The sequence below is a fragment of the Cebus imitator genome, unplaced genomic scaffold (genome assembly GCF_001604975.1).
Source record: "Cebus imitator isolate Cc_AM_T3 unplaced genomic scaffold, Cebus_imitator-1.0 Scaffold552, whole genome shotgun sequence".
In the NCBI taxonomy this organism is placed as follows: domain Eukaryota; kingdom Metazoa; phylum Chordata; class Mammalia; order Primates; family Cebidae; genus Cebus; species Cebus imitator.
The window spans coordinates 1,052,547-1,072,467 of record NW_016107867.1 but is presented as its reverse complement, the minus strand read 5'-3'; the positions used below and the strand labels follow the sequence as shown (position 1 = coordinate 1,072,467).

Below are 19,921 nucleotides of genomic sequence, written 5' to 3'. Positions count from 1 at the left end.
CACCATGTTGACCAGGATGGTCTCGATCTCTTGACCTTGTGATCCACCCGCCTCGGCCTCCCAAAGTGCTGGGATTACAGGCTTGAGCCACCGCGCCCGGCCCAATTTTTTTTTTTTTAATAGGTGAGAGTCTCGCTGTGCTGCCAGGCGCCAGGCTGGGTTGCAGTGGCTCAAGCTCGGCTCACTGCAACCTCCGCCTCCCAGGTTCAAGCAATGCTCCTGCCTCAGCCTCCCAAGTAGCTGGGACTACAGGCGCGTACCACCACACCCAGCTAATTTTTGTATTTTTTAGTAGAGACGGGGTTTCAGCATATTGGCCAGGATGGTCTCGATCTCTTGGCCTTGATCCACCCACCTCGGCCTCCCAAAGTGCTGGGATTACAGGCGTCAGCCACTGCGCCTGGCCCATTTCATCAATTTTTTTAGTGTCATGAAACCCTTCTGCCTCAGCCCCACCCCATTCTCAGCTGCTCTTTTTGTGGCACAGATATTTCCACCAGAGGTAGGGCCTCCTTTTCTGTCTGCTACCACAGGTCTTTGAGGGTCAGCCCCAGAAGCAACTGAAGGCAGGAAGGGGCTTTCCCAGGTTTCACTGTGTGTCGGGGAAATGCTTATCTGTATTGACAGAATAAGCCACATCTGAGTGGCCAGAGTGAGAAGTAAAGGCCAAGGCCACATGTCTATCCCTTATCTGTCCAGATAGTTTAAGGGTAGGAGGCCAGGCACGGTGGCTCATGCCTATAATCCCAGCACTTTGGGTGACCGAGGCAGGCAGATTGCTTGAGGCCAGGAGTTCAAGACCAGCCTGGCCAACATGCGGAAACCGTCTCTACTAAAAATACAAAAGTTAGCCAGGTGTGGTGGCAGGCACCTGTAATCCCAGCTACTTGGGAGGCTGAGGCCTGAGAATCGCTTAAACCAGGGATGTAGATGTTGTAGTGAGCCAAGACTGTGCCATTGCACTCCAGCCTAGGTGACAAGAGTGAAACTCTGTCTCAAAAAATAATAAAAAAAAAATAATAATAATAAGGGTAGGTAATTATCTCAGCTCCAAGACCCTTAAAATTCCTGGGAATGTTTGTGTGTGTTTGTCATTCTAGAAATAGGACACGCAAAGATAATTATGATCCAAAGAAGCTAATACTAGGATAGTATTTTCAAAAAAGTCCTCCCTGATGCAGAATCACTAGGTTATCTTTTATTATTACTATTTTATTTGGAGACAGGGTCTTTCTGTCACCCAGGCTAGAATGCAATGGTATGATCCTAGCTCACTGCAGCCTTGAATTCCTGGGCTCAAGCCATCCTCCCACCTCAGTCCTTCATAGTTGGGACTACAGGTGTGCACTACTACACCTGGATGATTTTTTAAAGGTTTTTTGCCAGGCATGGTGGCTCACACCTGGAATTTCAGCATTTTGGGAGACTGAGGCAGGTGGATCATGAGGTCAGGAGTTTAAGACCATCCTGGCCAACTTGATGAAACCTGGGCTTTACTAAAAATACAAAAATTAGCCAGGCATAGTAGTGCACACCTGTACTCCTAGCTACTCAGGAGGCTGAGACAGTAGCATCACTTGAACCCAAGAGGTGGAGTTTGCAGTGAGCTGAGATGGTGCCACTGCACTCCAGCCTGGGCAAGAGAGAGAAACTCCATCTCAAAAAAAAAAAAAAAAAAAAAAACCTGGTACAGAGGTAGCTCCTGCTGCCAAGGTGCCTTTTCCAACCCCATGTGTCCCTGTGATAAGGTGGCACACAAGTCAACCCGCCCCAGAAAAGCTCAGGGAGGGCAGACCTTGGTGGGGTCGGATTGGAGATGAGGTTGGAATGAATCAGTTCATTACTTCACTTGGCACCTGAACAGTGTCTTTTCTCCAAAACTTCTACCTCCTTTCAGGTTGGTAAATCGGGTTTCTTCCTTCCTGGGTAGGCCAGAGAGCGCTGAGCTGGGTGACAGGCCAGGGCACACAGGCCAGCAGAGGTCAGAGGCCCTTGCTCTCCTCTGGCAGGGGCTGCCCATGGCTGGACTCTGCCCACAAAGGAATTAGTGGTAGATGGATAATGGGGCAGGATTCTGTGCAGAGCTTGGGGATACAGATGGGTACAGTCACCCCGGCTACAAATCTAACACCAGGTGTTCCTGGCCTAGTCCATTCTGCCCATGATGGTGCAGATGCAAGGTCTTTATGTCTTGGGACTCTCCTCATTGGATTCTGAGCTGACCTAGTCTCTTACATGGCCGCTTTGTCAGACTCATGTGGTATGTGGGTTTTGCTGATCCTGGGCTAGTCTAACCCCATCCAGGTCAGGGCAGGGTGTTATCAGCGGAAGGGGCAGATTTCTGCAGAACCTGGCTGAGACACCAGCAAAGGCCTCAGGAGTGACAGGGAAAGTCAGCAGTCAGCTGAACCCTGGGGTCTCTGTGTGACCCTGGACAGGCTGCTTAGCACTTCTCTGGCCTCAGTGTCCCCAACTACAAAAGCCTGGGAAAGTAAAGAATTCTTCCAGTTCAAGGCTGGGCGTGGTGGCTCACACCTGTAACCCCAGCACTTTGGGAGGCCAAGGCGGGTGGATCACAAGGTCAGGAGGTTGAAACCAGCCTGGCCCATATGGTAAAAACCAGTCTCTACTAAAAATACAAAAATTAGCCAGGCATGGTGGTGTGCACCTGTAGTTCAAGTTACTCGGGTAGCTGAGGCAGAAGAATTGCTTGAATCCAGGAGGTAGGGGTTGCATTGAGCCCTGATCGCACCATTGCACTCCAGCCTGGGTGATGAAGCAACACTCTGTCTCAAAAAAAAAAAAATTCTTCTTCCAGTTCAAAACTGTGATGCAGCCCTCCTGACAGGGTCTAGGGGGGCTAAAAAGGCCTGAGCCATGGGGCTGTCTCAGGGGGTCCAAGAAAGACTGGAGGGAGCTCTCAGAATCTTCCTATTCAAAATTCAGGAACTGCCTGTTGGCTGATGGTGGACACACTCCTTGGTTTGGAATGAAAGGCAGTCCTGCCTCTTTCTGACCAGCCTGTCCTCTTCAAGCAAGGGGCTTCTCCCAGCACTTTTGAAGGTGAAATGAGTCAATGGAGGAGACAGTACTTGGTAAACCATAAAATGCAATGGAAGCAAAGATCTAAAATAAAGCCTACTTTTACTTCTCTCCTTCCAATCATCCTTTCTCTCCAACTCCAGAAAACCTGAATGCTAAAGTCAAATGACCACAGGAGCTCAGCAAGTCATATAAATGAGTGGGAAATGACAGATGGAAAGGTCTGTTTTGATAGAGACATGGGTTCAAAAAATACTTCCCTTTCTTCTTTGCTGTGTACTTTAAGATAAACACCAAAAACACTAAAACCAAGCCATGATGAATAGCAAGGGATGCTGGGTCAAGAGCCCATGGGAGTGGCAGGGATGAGTGGCCAGGCCACGGTGAATTGTGAGTTCTGGCTCCAGCTCAGCTCCCAACAGCTGTGGTTTTGTGGGAGCCTAGGTGGTACTGCCAAATCTTGAGATTTTTCAGAAGATGCCAGAAAACCTGTATTTGGGTGCGACATATTCTTTTCAATCTTCATCACTAATTCATATCACTTAAAAACACTACCTGGGCTCAAATCAGTAAATATGGCAATTGCCGGCCAGGTCCAGTAGAGGGCAAGGAGATTTTAATTTGTGCAGTAAAAAGATAATGGAGGTGGCAGGCACCTGTAATCCCAGTACTTGGAAGGCTGAGGCAGAAAAACCGCTTGAACTGAGGAGATGGCGGTTGCAGTGAGCTGCAATCAGGCCATTGCACACCCTGGGCAACAAGAGCAAAATCCCCGTCTCAGAAAAAAAAAAAAAAAAAGACAACGGAAGCCAGGCATGGTGGTTCAGGCCTGCAATCCCAGCACTTTGGGAGGCTTTGCTTCAGCCTAGGAGACCATCCTAGGCAACAGCGAGAACCTTATCTCTACATAAAATTTAAAAATTAGCTGGGCGTAGTGTTGCCCACCTGTAGTCTCAGATATTTGGAAGGCTGACAGGAAAGGATTCCTTAAACACAGCAGGTCGAGGCTGCAGTGAGCCCTATTCACACCACTGCATTCCAACCTGGGCAACAGAGCAGGAAGCTGTCTCAAAAATGAATAAATAAATAGGCTGGGCGCGGTGGCTCAAGCCTGTAATCCCAGCACTTTGGGAGGCCGAGGCGGGTGGATCACGAGGTCAAGAGATCAAGACTATCCTGGTCAACATGGTGAAACCCCGTCTCTACTAAAAATACAAAAAATTAGCTGGGCATGGTGGTGCATGCCTGTAATCCCAGCTACTCAGGAGGCTGAGGCAGGAGAATTGNAGGGAGCAGCTTTTTTTTTTTTTTTTTTTTTTTTTTTTTTGGTGGAGTCTTTCTCTGTCACCCGGGCTGCAGTGCAGTGGTGCAATCTCGGCTCATTGCAACCTCCCCCTCTCAAGTCCAAGTGATTCTCCTGCCTCAGCCTCCCAAGTAGCTGGGACTACAAGCACATGCCACCACACCCGGCTAATTTTTGTAATTTTAGTAGAGACGGAGTTTCACCACATTGGTCAGGCTGGTCTTGAACTCTTGACCTCAGGTGATTGACTTGCCTTGGCCTCCTGAAGTGCTGGGACTGCAGGCGTGAGCCACCATTCCTGGTGGGAGTAGCTACATTTTTAAAAGATACTCAGCCAGGCCCTACCTCTAGGTGGAAATATCTATGCTACGAACTGAGGAGATGAGAATGGAGTGGGCTGAGGCTTAAAGCTTTCACGACACTAAAAAAATTGACGAAATGGTGGAAAGTTGGGTCATGAGAGTAGGGAACAGAGGGGTCAGATCTGGCTTCTGGGCTCTAAAAAAGCTTTGCAACCTTCAAAGCACTCAGAGACCTCGAGGTAGTAATCATGGCACCTTTAATTGGCAAACTCAGGGCCAAGATCTGGCTGTCAGTCTGGGCTGAGAACAGGTGTTGCAAGCTGGGCTTTCCCTGGGCTGTGCTGAGGGTTAGGGGAGGGGACTGGGATGTACACTGGGAATTAAAACCTGGTACAAAGGTAGCTCCTACTGCCAAGGTGTCTCTTCCAAACCCATGTGCCCCTGTGATAAGGTGGCACACAAGTCAACCCACCCCAGAAAAGCTCAGAGAGGGCAGACCTTGGTGGGGTCGGATTAGAGAAGAGGTTGGAATGAATCAGTTCATTACTTCACTTGGCACCTGAACAGCATCTTTTCGCCAAAACTTCTACCTCCTTTCAAGTGGTAAATCGGGTTTCTTCCTCCCTGGGTAGGCCAGAGAGGGCTGAGCTGGGTGACAGGCCAGGGCGCACAGGCCAAAGAGGTCACAGGCCCTTGCTCCCCTCGGGCAGGTGTTGTCCTGACCAGAAGCAGGGCAGGAGCTGCCCATGACTGGACTCTGCCCACAGAGGAATTAGTGGTAGATGAATAATGGAGTAGTGAGGTGATGGGGGGGATTCCATGCAGAGCTTGGCAATACAGGTGGGTATGGTTGCTGCTGGCTACAAATTAACGCCAGATGTTCCTGGCCTAGCTCCTTCTACCCATGATGGCACATACTTAAAAGACAGTAAAGATGGCTAATACCTAAAGACAGGAAAGATGCAAGGCCTGTTTTGACAGAGACATGGGTTCAAGAAAAAGCTCCCTGTCTTCTTTGCTGTACTTCAAGATAAACGTCAAAAACACTAAAAGCAAGCCATGATGAATGGCAAGTGTTGCTTGGTCAGGAGCTGATGGGATGAGTGGCTGGGCCACAGGAAGTTGGGAGTTCTGGCTCCGGCCCAACTCCCAACAACTGCGATTTTATGGGAGCCTCGGTGGAGTTGCTAAGTCTTTGGATTTTTCAATAGATGCCAGAAACCTGGATTTTGGTGCAAAATATTCTTTTAAATCTTCACCATTAATTTATATCACTTAAAAACACTGCCTGGGCCCAAATCAATACAGCAACTGCAGGCCAGATCCAGTATGGGGCCATTGGTTTTTTTTGACTTGTGCAGTAAAAAGACAATGGAGGCCAGTGTGATAGCTCACGCCTGTGATTCCAGCACTTTGGGAGGCCAAAGTGGGCAAATTGCTTGAACCCAGGGGTTTGAGACCAGCCTGAGCAACACAGGGGGAACCCCATCTCTGCAAAAAATTTAAAAATTAGCTGTGCGTAGTATTGCTCACCTGTAGTCCCAGCCATCTGGGAGACTGGGGCAGGAGGATTCCTTGAGCCCGGCATGTCTAGGCTGCAGTGAGCCCAGTTCACGCCACTGCATTCCAGCCTGGGTGACGGAGCAAGATGCTGTCTTAAAAATATATAGCCAGGCACAGTGGCTCACGCCTGTAATCCCAGCACTTTGGGAGGCCGAGGCATGTGGATGACGAGGTCAAGAGATCGAGACCATCCTGGCCAACATGGTGAAACCCCGTCTCTACTAAAAAAAAAAAAAAAATAGCTGGGCGTCGTGGTGCGTGCCTGTAGTCCCAGCTACTTGGGAGGCTGAGGCAGAAGCATTGCTTAAACCGGTGAGGTGGAGGTTGCAATGAGCCGAGCTCGAGCCACTGCACTCCAGCCTGGCACCTGGTAACAGAGCGAGACTCTGTCTCAAAAAAATAAATAAATAAAATAAACTATGGGTATTCTGTTCTAGGAAGGTCAAAGAATAAGAAAAGTCCAGGCGAGTTGGCTCACTCCTGTATTCACAACACTTTGGGAGGCCGAGGCAGGTGGATCACTTGAGGTCAGGAGTTTGAGACCAGCCTGACCAACATGGTAAAACCCTGTCTCTGCTAAAAATACAAAAAAATTACCTGGGCATAGTGGCAGGCGCCTATAATCCCAGCTACTCGGGAGGCTGAGGCAGGGAGAATCGCTTGAACCCAGGAGGAGGTTGCAGTGAGATCACACCATTGCACTTCAGCCTGGGCAACAAGAGGGAAACTCCATCTCAAAAAATTAAAAAAGAAAAAAAAAGACAATAGGTAAAACAAGGTTCTTCTCTACCTCAATCCTGTTAGCATCTCTGGGCTGAGAAACAGCTTTTGCTTCCCTTTATAGAGGTCTCGGGGTTCTCACCTCAGCCCTGCCTCAGCAAAGGGGGCCTTCGAGAGCCCGGGGCAGCTGGGAGCAAGCCGCTGGCAGAGGAGTCTGCTGAGAGCCCAAGATGCGACTGTCCGAACCCCAGAGCCAGCTCTTGACGGGGACTCTAGGACCTCCCTGCAGGCTGCTGCAGAGATTCGGGCCCCTGAGCCCATCTCAGGCCTCCCACAGTGTCTAGATAGTCACTTTTGAGGCCGTCACCCACACTCCTGGAATATCTCTGGGTACAGCTGGAAGCCCACGGGCGGGTCCAAGTCCCCGCTGCCAGGGTTCAGGGTCAGAGACAGCCCCCCTGCGCCCCGGCCCCTGTGACCCCCCGCCCCAGGCCGATGGACCCACTGGTGCTTGGCCACAGCTGACTTCTGGCCAAAGCGGCGGCCGCACTGCGGGCAGGGGTAGGGCTTCTCGCCGCTGTGGGTGCGCCTGTGAGCTGCCATCTCCGAGCTCTGGCGAAAGCAGCGTCCGCAGTCCGGGCATGGGTAGGGCTTCTCGCCGGTATGGGTGCGCACGTGGCGCCGCAGGTCCGAGGGGTAGGCAAAGGCACGGCCGCAGTCCAGGCAGGGAAAGGGGGTCTCGCCGCTGTGCACGCGCCGGTGCTGGTACAAGGCAGAGCTCTGGCTGAAGCGGCGGCCGCAGTCAGCGCAGCCATAGGGCTTCTCGCCAGTGTGGACACGCAGATGCGAAGTCAGCGCAGAGCGCTGTGTGAAGGCCCGGCCACACTCGGGACAGCGGTGGGGCCGCTCCCCGCGATGGATGGCCCGGTGTTTGCTCAGGGAGGAAGCGTGGCCGAAGCCCTTGCCGCAGTCTGCGCAGTGGAAGGGCTTCTCGCCCGTGTGGCTGTAGACGTGCTCCACCAGCGTGGAGCGCCAGGCGAAGCTCTTCCCGCACACATAGCAGCCATGACGCTGGTCCGCTCGGGGAACAGGGGGGTGGGCACAGAGCGAGGGACGTCCCCGGCACGGTGCCTTGGACCTCAGCTCCCAACCATAAGGGGGCCCGGCTGAGGAGGCTTGGGGAGCCTTCAGCCCAACAGGCCCTGTGGCCACAGGGAGGGGCTTCTCCAGGGCTCCCATCCCTTCCCTTGGTCTTTTCTCTTCCTTGTTTCTGGAATCTGCTGGGAGATAAAGAGGGGAGAGTTCAGCCATGGCTCATGCTGATCCTTGAATCCCACACTATGAGTGGGCAGGGACAGGCCTGCTGGACCCACAGTTGCCCCGGGAGATGAAGGAGTGACACGTGTTCCTCGGCTGCAGAGCCAGACAGAGCCGGGAGGGAGGGAACAGTCCATTCCGCCTTGGGGCTGGGGAAATGTCACCGAGGGAGAAGGGCAGAGAGGACATGAACATCCGGGTCTGATCCCGAAGGAGAAGCAGACACCTGAGAATGTTCCAGGCAACAGGAACAGCACCAAGAAAGGCGGAACCAGGCGGGCACGGCCAAGTTTAGTGGGGCTGGACACTCTGCAAAGGCTGAGGGCAAGAAATGAAGGAAAAAAATTGGGGCAGACAGGTGGTGGTGTGGGGGAGGAGAGGAAGCAGTTTGCAGGAGGACCGGACTGGTGGGTCCTGATGTGGAGGTAGAGCTTAGAGGCTGGGCATGGGGGCTCACTGTGGTAGAGAAGGTGGATCGCTTGACCCTAGGAGTTCGAGACTAGCCTGGGCAACATACCAAGACCCAAGATCCCCCTCTCTAAAACATATATATATTTATATATTTATATATAAAACAATTTTAAGAATTAAAAAAAAAAATTGGCCGGGTGCAGTGGGTCACGCCTGTAATTCTATCACTATGGGAGGTCGAGGGGGTTGGATAGCTTAAGCCCAGGAGTTCAAGACCAGCCTAAGCAACACAGTGAAACCCCATCTCTACTAAAAATACAAAAAATTAGCCAGACATGGTGGTGGGCACCTGTAATCCCAGCTACTCGGGAAGCTAAGGCAGGAGAATTGCTTGAACCTGGGAGGAAGAGGTTGTAGTGGGCTGAGATCGCGTCATTTCACTCCAGCCTGAGTAACAGAGAAAAACTCTGTTAAAACAACAACAACAATTACCCAGGCTTTGTGGCGAGCGCCTGTACAGTCTTAGCTACTCTGGAGGCCCACGCAGGAGGACTGCTTGAGCCCCGGAGTTCGAGGCTGCAGTGAGCTATGATAGTGCCATTTCACTCAGCCTGGGCAAGAGCGAGACCATCTCTAAAACAAAAACACCAAAAAAAGCCCCCAGAGTGTAGTGACCACGAAGAGGTGAGGACTCAGAGGCGAGTAAGGCAGGGCCAAGCCCCCATCACAGCCCCTTTCTACGTTGCATCCGGGAGCCAGGCAGGGCTCAGCCTCGTGGTCGAAGTTGAGAAAGCAGTTCAATTCCTGCTCCCAAGGCATGAGAAAAAAAAAAGGAGAAAGTTCAGAGATCAAACTGCTAAGCAGGTAGCTGGAGGTGGCAGGGGACACCAGGATAGGTCAGGAACAGAGAAGTCCCCACGGGACTGAGCACCCGATACTCCACCTGGGTCCGCTTCTGTCGGACACTTCGCCACCTCCGGATCCTGGGCAGCCGGAACCCACAATTCAGCCTCCTCCTCCATCCAGGAGATGAGCGCCGGCTTGCTGCCTCCGACTCCTGGGGGAGAAGAACGCAAATCCCACGCTGCGGGGAAGCCGCCTGCCCGGCCGCGGGGCCCCCCACTCCACGCGCAGCTCCCTGAGGTGCGGCAGGTCTTGTGGGGGCGCAGGGCCCAGGCGAGCAGGTGGGACTCTCACCGAGCGCGCCCAGGTGGCTGTAGGTCTCCCGCATCACGTCCCGGTACAGGGCCCTCTGCGCGGGCCGCAGACAGCCCCACTCCTCCCGGGAGAAGTACACGGCCACGTCCCCGAAGCTCACGGCCCCAGGCTCCCTCAACTCGGGCCCGGCCCAGTTTGGGTCCCGGGAGTAGAGCGTGGCCAGAGGCGGCGCCATGGGGACTGTCAGTCCCGACGACAAGTCGGCTGCCTCCCCTAGCCCCGGCTGGGCCTGTGGAACCTCCCGCGCCCGAGAATGCCTCCCCAGCCTGGGTCCAAGGGAAGGAGGGAGGTCACTAGAGCCCCCGAGGGCGCACTAGAGGGGATGGAAACTAGTGGTCGCGATGGCAGCTGCTGCACAATCAGAAATGGAAGATACCCTTATAAAAAATGGCGGCAGTGCAGCCACTCGACCTTTGCCCCTACGCAACCGTGCCCATGACAACGCCCCCAGTATCTCCCGGCCGCGGTCTCTCCGTACCCTCATCCAAAATGGCCGCAGTGGCTACAGGCGCTGGCCTTGAAAACCAGCCGCGCATGCTTGGCCAGCGAGGCGGTGCACCTGAGAGCTCCGGCCCGGTTTGCACTAGCGCCCCGCAGGAGGCAGCTGGCCTCTTGGCCTTAGTGAACTCAGGCATCAGTTTTCGTCTTTGCACTGTTTTATAATCGGGCTCCAGCCCGTCACTTTCTCGTTTTGTCCTTGTTATTTCAGAAAAAGGGCGATAGCAGTCTCTTCCGAATGTTGAGTGTAAAAACCAGTGAAGTGGGCCGGGCGCGGTGGCTCGCGCCTGTAATCCCAGCAGTTTGGCAGGCTGAGGCTGAGGCCGGCAGATCACCTGAGGTCAGGAGTTCGAGACCAGCCTCACCAACACAGCGAAACCCCGTCTCCACTTAAAGTACAAGAAATTAGCCAGGAGTGGTGGCGCGTGCATGTATCCCAGCTACTGAGGAGGCTGAGGCAAGAGAATCGCTTGAAAGCAGAAGGCAGAGGTTGCTGTGAACAGAGATTGTGCCACTGCACTCCAGCCTGGGTGACAGAGCGAAACTCCGTCTCAAAAAAAAAAGAAAAGAAAAGAAAAGAAAGAAATGGCAGGACAAAGAAAATCTGGCTAAGGCAGTAAAATTTTCGAGGGAAGTCACTAGGCTACATATGGGGGAGGTCAAACAGATGGTAGATAGGCATTACTTTGTTACGTTTGTTTATTCTGGTCCCTGTGGCCTCTCTGGGCTATTTTCTCGCCCTGGTACGGAAGGATACTTCCCCAGAGTAATGTTTTTGGCATGCTGCATGCAGAAGAAACAGGTCGGCTTGCTCCTTCTGAAACTACAATTTCTCTAATTTTTTTTAACTCGGAATAATCAGTATACCAGGCTGTGAACGTTTTGCAGGAGGTCCTGGGAGCTCTTTGGAGGATCCTGTTGGGAACTTCAGGGAGGCTGATCTGGCGGGGTTCTCAGGAAGCGGGACAACCTGCCGCATAAGTGAAGAGAGCCACTTCTTTCCCTTTTCAGGGATCCGGGTGGGGCGGGCGCAGCTGAGCGTGTCTAGGTGGCCGCATGTCGCGGCATCGCGCCCGGATCAAGACGTGAACACCCGTATACCGCAGACACCCTCTCTGCGCCAGAAAACGGCAGTCGGCCATGTCCGCGGAGCTCTCGGCCCACAGGCTCTTTACCTGCCTCAGTCCCTCTCGCCTTCCCAAGTTCTTTGGACTGGAACTGGCTCTGCGGCTCCTGGAGGGACGCTGGGGATTCGCCCCGGGAGTGGAGTGCAGGCGTTTCCACCGACACATTTGCGACCGGAAGTAGCTTTGGGTGGGGCCGCTCTAGGGCGGCGAGCAACTCTGTGGTGCCGGAGTCCAAAAAAATGGAGGCGCCCTCAGAAAAGTTGGCGACAGTCCAGTTTCTCTTCATTTTAGAGAAAGGCACTGAACAGCTTGAATATCGATCGATGTTGGTGACCTGGTTTGTTCCTCCTGGAAACGTCTTATCTTGCTGTTCCTCCCAGGCAGCCTCGGCAGCGTCTCTTTCCCGTAGTTAAGATGGCTGCGGCCGCTTCGACCTGGGCTCCAGCAGGTGGAAGCAAAGGCCGCAGGGGATGGGAAACCAGTCCAGGATTCTCGACCGAGGGCCTGACGTCCCCTTCCCATCCCTTCGAGGACTACTTAGTGACCAAGGCTATTATTTTTGTTTTGTTTTGTTTTTTTAAGACAGTTTCGCTCTTGGAATACAATGGCGAGATCTTGTCTCACTGCAACCTCCGCTTCCCGGGTTCAAGCGATAATCCTGGCTTAGCCTCCCTAGTAGCTGGGATTACAGGCGCCTGCCACCACCCGGCTAATTTTTTGTATCTTTAGTAGAGATGGGGTTTCACCATGTTAGCCAGGCTGGTCTCGAACTTCTGACCTCAGGTGATCTGCCCGCCTTGGCCTCCCAAAGTGCTAGGATAACAGGCATGAGCCACCGTGCTCAGCCTCTACTCGCTACTCTTGAGAGGGAGTTTCGCTCTTGTCCCCCAGTCTGGAGTGCAATGGCGCAATCTCGGCTCATTGACTCCAGAACCCAGACTGGAATCCCTCAAATTATTGAAGGCAAAACTTCAGCAACCAGAGAGAGGTGGGATTTTAGGTTAGGTTACCACACTGCCATATAAATGTAAAGAGGAAAAATACACAGTTTGGGAGGCCGACGCGGGCAGATCACTTGAGGTCAGAAGTTTGAGACCTGCCTGGCCAACATGGTAAAACCCTGTCTCTACTAAAAATACAAAAATTAGCCGCGTCAGATGAGTCATACCTGTAATCCCAGCACTTTGGGAGGCCGAGACGGGCGGCTCACCCGAGGTCTGGAGTTTGAGACCAGCCTGACCAACATGGAGAAACCCCATCTCTACTAAAAATATAAAAGCTGGCGTAGTGGTGCTTGCCTGTAGTCCCAGCTGCTCCAGAGGCTGAGAGGCAGGAGAATTGCTTGAATCCGGGATGCGGAGGTTGCGGTGAGCTGAGATCATGCCATTGCACTCTGTCTCAAAAATAAATAAATAAATGAAATTACAAAATAAAAATACAAAAATAAGCTGGGCATGGTGGTGTGCGCGTGTAGTCCCAAATACTCAGGAGGCTGAGGCAGGAGAATCTTGAACCAGGGAGGTGGAGGTTGTGGTGAGCTGAGATTGCGCCACTGCACTCCAGCCTGGGTGACAGAGTGAGACTCCATCTCAAATAATAATAATAATAAATACGTTTAAAGATGAAAAATATAAATGACAAACTGATAAGTACTAAAGTAAGACGATTGTTTAGAGGCCATGTAATGGGGGATCATTCAGGCATCCAGGAAGTATGTAAAATTGCCCAGGATGGGTGACAGATGCTTCACAAAGGGTCCCCTGTAGCAACTGTCACCACTGTCCCCTCTTGCTCAGGCCCTTGCTGAATTAGGCGTGCGTCCTCCTAGCTGGCCTCTGGGCCTCCAGCCTTTTGCCTTTGCCATCCATCTGGCACTGCAGCGTGGTGTACTGAAGACAGGAAGGGTCTGGGAAATAGAGATATGGGATCCAGGCCTACCTCTGCCACTGACTCAGTTTCATGATTTTAATGATGTCCCCTCCTCTCTCTGGCCTTAGTATTCTCAGAGTGTCTTCTGTAGAACAGCATTCCCATGAGACGCTCCATGGGGTAAAACAAACAAACAAACAAAAACAGCTTTCTCCATTTCCCTTGAGAGTCCCCTTTGGCAAATTTAAGGTTCAGGGCAGCCTTTAATACAGAAATGATTCCGCTTATTGCAGTGAGCCGGTATCATGCCACTGCAGTTCAGCCTGGGTGACAGAGTGAGACTGTCACAATAAAGAGAAGAAAAAAAAAAGAAAGAAAAGAAACAGCATCATGGGAATGAGAGAGCCTTGTGGCAGCTCCTCCCCCTCCCCAGCCCATCTGTCAATCTTCTCCACTTGATGCCTTGGATGTCCTTTCTGCATCTCGAGGGAACTCATCCCTAAGCTTGGAGCATTTCACTTGCTGTTCCCTTTGTTTGGAAACATCTCTGCCCGCTACTCTCCCTGACCACAGCCCCAAGGGAACCCTGCCCTTCCCCACTCCCTGTCCTCTAACCCTATTCCCTATGGCACCACCTCACCATGGCACAGCCTCAGCTTCCAGCTGCAGCAGGCTCTTTCTGCACATCGCTGTTGGAGCTCTTTCATAAGCCTTATTATTTGCATTTGCAGTTCCTTGCTTCCTTCGTGTTCTGGTTTATTGCTTGTCTCTACCTCCTAGAAAGTAAGCTCCAAGAGGGTTCCTGTGTCTCTTTCTCCTGCTATGTTCTGGCATGGAGAATAACAGCTAGTGCATGGTAAATGCTTAGCAGCTATTTGTTAAATGCACCAATGAGAAAGAGAAATAGCAGAAAGCACTTGCCCTGTGCCCAGCACCAGCTCTGGGGTTGCCTGGAGCAGCTGTGTGCTTGACACACTTAACCTGGTTCTGCTCCTCCCTCCCTGGCAGGGTCTACTCCTCCAGCTGTGCCTTCTCTTTGGCCTTACCATTTCCCAGGATGGGTCACCCTTGGCTTTCACACCCTCCTACTCCTGATCGCCCCTTGCCGGGCACTTGGGTCTCTGGCTCTGGCTTTCCATGCTGGATCCTCTGGGTCTTACTGGCTCATGTTGTCAGTCACCAAGCTGCAGATTCTATGACAGAAGCCTCTCATGAGTGTCTTTCTTCCTTTTTTTGGGGGGGGGGGGATATGCCTTTATCAGCAGAGTGTCTTTCTTCCTAATTCCAAGGTCACTACCTTGGTCCCAGCTCCTGATGACCCTCACTTGGGAAAAGATGTCCAACAGATCTCTAGTGTCTAGCCCTGTCCCCCAACCAGGTCACACCCACACTGATTTGTGAAGAGATCTTCTGATAATAGCTAGCAAACAGCACTGCACTTGCTCAAGAACTTTCTGTGGCTCCTCAGTGCTATGGAATGGCTCTCAAGGCTCCTCTGCTGAGACCTGTGGCCCTCCCAGATTGGATGCCACTTCTCAGCTGCATCTGTCTCCCATTCTTCCTTCTCTAGTTTTGTTGTTGTTACTGTTTCTGAGACAGAGTTTCATTCTGTTGCCCAGGCTAGAGTACAATGGCACTATGTTGGCTCACTGCAATCTCTGCCTCCTGGGTTCAAGCAATTCTTCTGCCTCAGCCTCCTGAGTAGCTGGGATTACAGGGGCCCACCACCACACCCAGCTAATTTTTGTATTTTTAGTAGAGACGAGTTTCACCATGTCGGCCGGGCTGGTCTTGAACTCCTGATCTCAAGTGATCCACCTGCCTCAGCCTCCCAAAGTGTCTTTTGTTCTTTCTGTGAAGCAAGACTCCTTTGCTGTCTCCTCTGCCTGAAAAATCTCTCCCAACACCAATTCGTACTGAAGACTATGGGAAGCACAGCCATCTCCTCCTCCCAGCAGCATTTCCTGGCATGTCACCAGCCAGCCTGGGTGAGGTGGTGCCTCTGGGCTTCCTCTGTCACAGCATCAATTACCCTCTCCCCACATCAAATGTGGGTCCTGAATCAGCTGTGTCGTTGGAGCCTAGCACAGAAACCCACAGAGGCCTCAACAGGGTGTTTGCTGAATGAATGAATGAATGAGATGAGGTTTCCTCAACTTGGAATTCCCTTGTTACCTAGCACAGTCCCTTCAACAAAAGGCAGTCATCACACAGTCACTAAAGGCTAATTGTACCTTCTCATTTGTTTTTCCATTTGTTTTGAGACAGAGTCGCACTCTGTCGCCCAGGCTGGAATGCAGTGGTGCAATCATAGGTAACTGCAGCCTCAGTCTCCCTGGCTCAAGTCATCCTCCCACCGTAGCCTCTCAAGTAGCTGAGACTACAGGCACACGTCACCACACCTGGCTGATATTTGTTTTTGTAGACATGGGGGCCTCACTATGTTGCCCAGGCTGGTCTCAAACACCTGAGCTCAAGAGATCCTCCCATCTCAGCCTCCCAAAGTGTTGTAATTACAGGTGTGAGCCACAACGTCCAGCCTGACTATGCCTTCTAAGTAAAAACAAGCCAGGCAAGGTGCCTTACACCTGTAATCCCAGCACTTTGGAAGGCCAAGGTCAGAGGATCGCTTAAGCCCAGAAGGTAGACGCTACAGAGCGCCATGTTCACAGCACTGCACTCCACCCTAGGTGCCAGAGTGATACTCTATCTAAAAATAAATAAATAAATAAATAAAAGAGAATAGGAAAGGAAAAAGAAGAGGCATTTCCTAGACTCTCAATGTTCTGCTCACACTCCCCAGACCAGGCTGGGCTGGGCCCTACATCCTGAGTTCCCAGCCTGTTTTCTGTCCAGATCTGACTTCTCAGAGGAGGTGGTAGAGACATCTGGGGTGTGTGTTCATTTCCAATCATGCTGCTCTATGGCCGTGAAATCTTGAAAGCATCACATCATCTCTCTGAGCCTCAGTTTACTTATCTGCAAACACGGGGTTTTTTTTTGTTTTTTTTTAAAGATGGGGTTTCACCATGATGGCCAGGCTGGTCTTGAACTCCTGACCTCAGGTGATCCATCCACCTCGGCCTCCCAAAGTGCTAGGATTACAGGCGTGAGCCACTGCGCCTGGCCAAACATGGTTATTAATATCCATGCCCTGCCTCCCTGGTAGGCTTCTTTACACTTTCTAAAGTGTAGACCGTCCACAGTAATTCAACAAATGATTGTTGCACATTTACTGTGTCATACATCTTGTTAAAAATGTCAGTCTCCACTGTAACCCTTTTGAGGTAGATATTATTCATCCTCATTTTACAGAGGAAGGCACTGAGGCTCAGGGAGGTCACATGACTTACCAGCTGTGCCTGGGGAAGTTCCAGAGACTAGGTTGTGTTTTTTCTTTTTTGAGACAGAGGTGTGCTCAATGGCCTACGCTTGAGTACAGTGGCACGATCTTGGCTCACTACAACCACCGTCTCCTGGGTTCAAGTGATTCTCCTATCTCAACCTCCCAAATAGCTGGGATTACAGGCACCTGCCATCATGCCCAGCTAATTTTTGTATTTTAGTAGAGAGGGGGTTTCACTATGTTGGCCAGGCTGGTCTTGAACTCCTGACCTCAAGTGATCCACCTGCCTAGGATTACAGGTGTGAGCCACCGCAACTGGCCTTCTTTTCTTTTTTTAAGAAATGGAGTCTTGACCAGGTGCAATGACTCATGCCTGTAATCCCAGCACCTTGGGATGCCAAGGCGTATGGCTCACCTGAGGTCAGGAGTTTGAGACCAGCCTAGTTAACATGTGAAAACCTGTCTCTACTAAAAATACAAAAATTAGCCAGGCATGGTGGCTCATGCCTGTAATCCCAACTACTCAGGGGGCTGAGGCAGGAGAATTGCTTGAACCTGGAAGGCAGAGGTTGCAGTGAGCCAAGACGGTGCCACTGTACTCCACCCTGGGCGACAGTGTGAGACCCTGTCTCAAAAAAAAAAAAAAAAAAAAAAAAAAGAAATGGAGTCTTGGTCTGTTGCCCAGGCTGTAGTACAGTGGCACAATCATAGCTCACTGTAGCCTGGAACTCCTGTGCTCAAGCCCTCCTCGCCTCAGCCTCCCAAGTAGCTGGGACCACAGGCATGACATGCCACTATGCCCGGTTAATTTTTTTCCTCTAGAGATAGGATTTCACTATGTTGCTCAGGCTGGTCTGGACTCCTGGCCTCAAGCAATCCTCCCGCCTTGGCCTCCCAACAGAGGCTAGATTTGTGCCGCCTGCATCTATTCTATTCCCATCCACTCCAGTGTCTGAGCCCCCTGCTGGTGACAATTACCCAGGGTTTGACAACGCCCTCCATGTAGTTCTCCTCCCCAGGCCTCAGCATCTGCGTCTGAAGGATTGAAGGAGTGGCTAGTTCCTTAGATAATGGAAAGGTCTCTGTTGCACCTGATCTTCAGATAACACTTCGAAATGAGTCCAGGATCTCACTCTGCCTTTTTTTTTTTTTTTTTTTTAACAAAAGACTGGGGAAAGAGGTGTCAAGTTTAATCTATTTCAATCTTACAGGCACTTTTCTTTTTACAAGTTGGAAACTTGAGGGATCCTCGAGGCATGAATTTCAGTTCCGGGGTCCTGGGCTCAGGAGCCCACCTCAGGGCTCAGTCAGTCCTTCGTGCCAAGGTCAGTCTGCGGTGCCGCTCAGCCGCACTCCTCGAAAATGTCTGGGTAGTGCCGGAAGAGCACAGGTGGGTCCCGGTCACCTCGGACAGGGGCCCGAGGCACAGCCCGGATCCCAGGCCTCCGGCCCCGCCGCCCCCCGGAGCAGGAGCGGTGGATCCACTGATGCGCTTCCACAGCGAATTTCCTCTTGAAGCGCATGCCACATTCAGGGCAGGGGAAGGGCCGCTCCCCCGAGTGCATGCGCCTGTGGCTGACCAGCAGCGAGGGGTAGGTGAAGCGGCGGCCACAGTCCGTGCACACGTGGCGCCGCTGGCCAGCCTGAGCATCCACGCTGGGCACGGGCGCCGGGGGCTGGGCTCCTGTGGCCTGGTCCCAGGCAGCACTTGTGGGTGGCTGTGACCATGCCGAGGCCATGCTAATAGCCAGGTCAGGCTTGCGTCCCACCAGCACTTCAGGACTCTCCATAGGAGCCTTTCTAGGCGCTTTGGATCTTGGACCTTCCTTGGGTTCCTCTTCCTTCATGTTTGGGGCATCTCCTGGGAAACCGGAATTAAGGTACATTTACAAACACTTTCGAACAGACTGTCCTAGGTTACAGAATGCTTTTCACTTAAGGCAGTGCCAGAAAAATTCCATCCGGTGATTAACACAGGCTTTGGAACAAGGTAAACAGGATTCTGACCTCCTAAGAGTGACTTATCAGAGCCTTGGTTCCTTATGCATCAAATGGGAATAATAATGGCTTTTGACTTCACAGCTTTGCTGGATTAGCTGAGTAGAGACGTATGTTAAGCACTTAGTAAGTGCTCAGGAAGCAGGGGCTATAATTATTATTTTATTTTTGAGACGGAGTCTCACTCTGTCGCCCAGGCTGGAGTGAAGTGGCAGGATCTGGACCCTGCAGCCTCCTCCTCCCAGGGTTCAAGGGATTCTCCTGCCTCAGCCTCGAAGGTAGCTGGGATTACAGGCGCCTGCCACCATGCCCGGCTAAATTTTGTATTTTTAGTAGAGATGGGGTATCGCCACATAGGCCAGGCTGGTCTCAAACTCCTGACCTCAGATGATTCACCAGCCTCAGCCTCCCAAAATGCTGGAATTACAGGCATGAGCCACCGTGCCCGGCCAAGCAGTGTCCATGGTTTCTCCATGTTTTGTAAGGTAAGACTCTTTTACAGATGAGGAAACATATTTGCTCAAGGTCACTCCACTGGGGGACGGTGAAGGGAGAAAAGCTAACTTGTCAATGACTGGCTTTTTTTCGTGTGCCACTTTACCTCACTTGAGGAATGTGAAAGGCAGACCTGAAGGCATTTTCATTCTTAAGGAGTTTTAGTTATTCCTGAAAGAGAGAGAATGAGGTAGCCAAGCACAGTGGCTCACGCCTTTCATCCCAGGCTGGCCAACATGGGGAAACCCCGTCTTTACTATAATACAAAAATTAGCGGAGCATGGTGGTGTGTGCCTGTAATTCCAGCTACTCGGGAGGCTGAGGTGGGAGAATCGTTTGAACCTGGGAGGTGGAGGTTACAGTGAGCTGAGATCGAAGTACTGCGCTCCAGCCTGGGCAACAGAGCGAGACTCTGTATTGGGGAAAAAAAAAAAGGCTGGCGAGGTGGCTCATGCCTGTAATCCCAGCACTTTGGGAGGCCGAGGGGGGTGGATCACCTGAGGTCAGGAGTTTGAGACTTGCCTGGCAAACATGGAGAAACCCTGTCTCTACTAAAAATACAAAATTAGCCAAGTGTGGCAGTGCATGCCTATAATCCCAGCCACTTGGGAGGCTAGGCAGGAGAATCATTTGAACCTGAAAGGCAAAGGCTGCAGTGAGCCGAGATCGCACCATTGCACTCCAGCCTCGGCAACAAGAGCAAAACTCTGTC

At 51.9% G+C, this 19,921-nt stretch overlaps 2 protein-coding genes across 10 annotated transcripts in view; both read right to left on the bottom strand.

Annotated features, from left to right (window-relative positions):
- Window positions 1-6,792: 6,792 nt before the first annotated feature.
- On the bottom strand, window positions 6,793-11,914 carry ZNF764 (zinc finger protein 764). Of its 8 annotated transcripts, none has more exons than XM_017515463.2 (3): window positions 11,242-11,914; window positions 9,602-9,715; window positions 6,793-8,210 (listed from the first exon to the last, which is right to left on the bottom strand). In XM_017515463.2, the coding sequence occupies exons 1-3, from the start codon at window positions 11,351-11,353 to the stop codon at window positions 7,294-7,296; spliced, it is 1,143 nt and encodes a 380-aa protein (XP_017370952.1). In that variant the 5' UTR covers window positions 11,354-11,914; the 3' UTR covers window positions 6,793-7,293. The 8 variants fall into 8 exon arrangements, with proteins under 8 accessions (XP_017370952.1, XP_037589795.1, XP_037589796.1 ...); XM_037733867.1 differs by lacking the exon at window positions 11,242-11,914 and adding an exon at window positions 10,355-10,733; XM_037733868.1 differs by lacking the exon at window positions 11,242-11,914 and adding an exon at window positions 10,355-10,730 and having other exon boundaries at window positions 6,793-8,207.
- Window positions 11,915-17,872: 5,958 nt separating this feature from the next.
- The window catches only part of ZNF688 (zinc finger protein 688), a 4,434-nt gene continuing 2,385 nt past the window's right edge, over window positions 17,873-19,921 (bottom strand). For both annotated transcript variants that reach the window (XM_017515467.2, XM_017515468.2), the window contains one exon: window positions 17,873-18,577. In XM_017515467.2, the coding sequence (XP_017370956.1) occupies window positions 18,060-18,577 (518 nt within the window). In that variant the 3' untranslated portion in view covers window positions 17,873-18,059. The remainder of the gene's footprint in view (window positions 18,578-19,921) is intronic.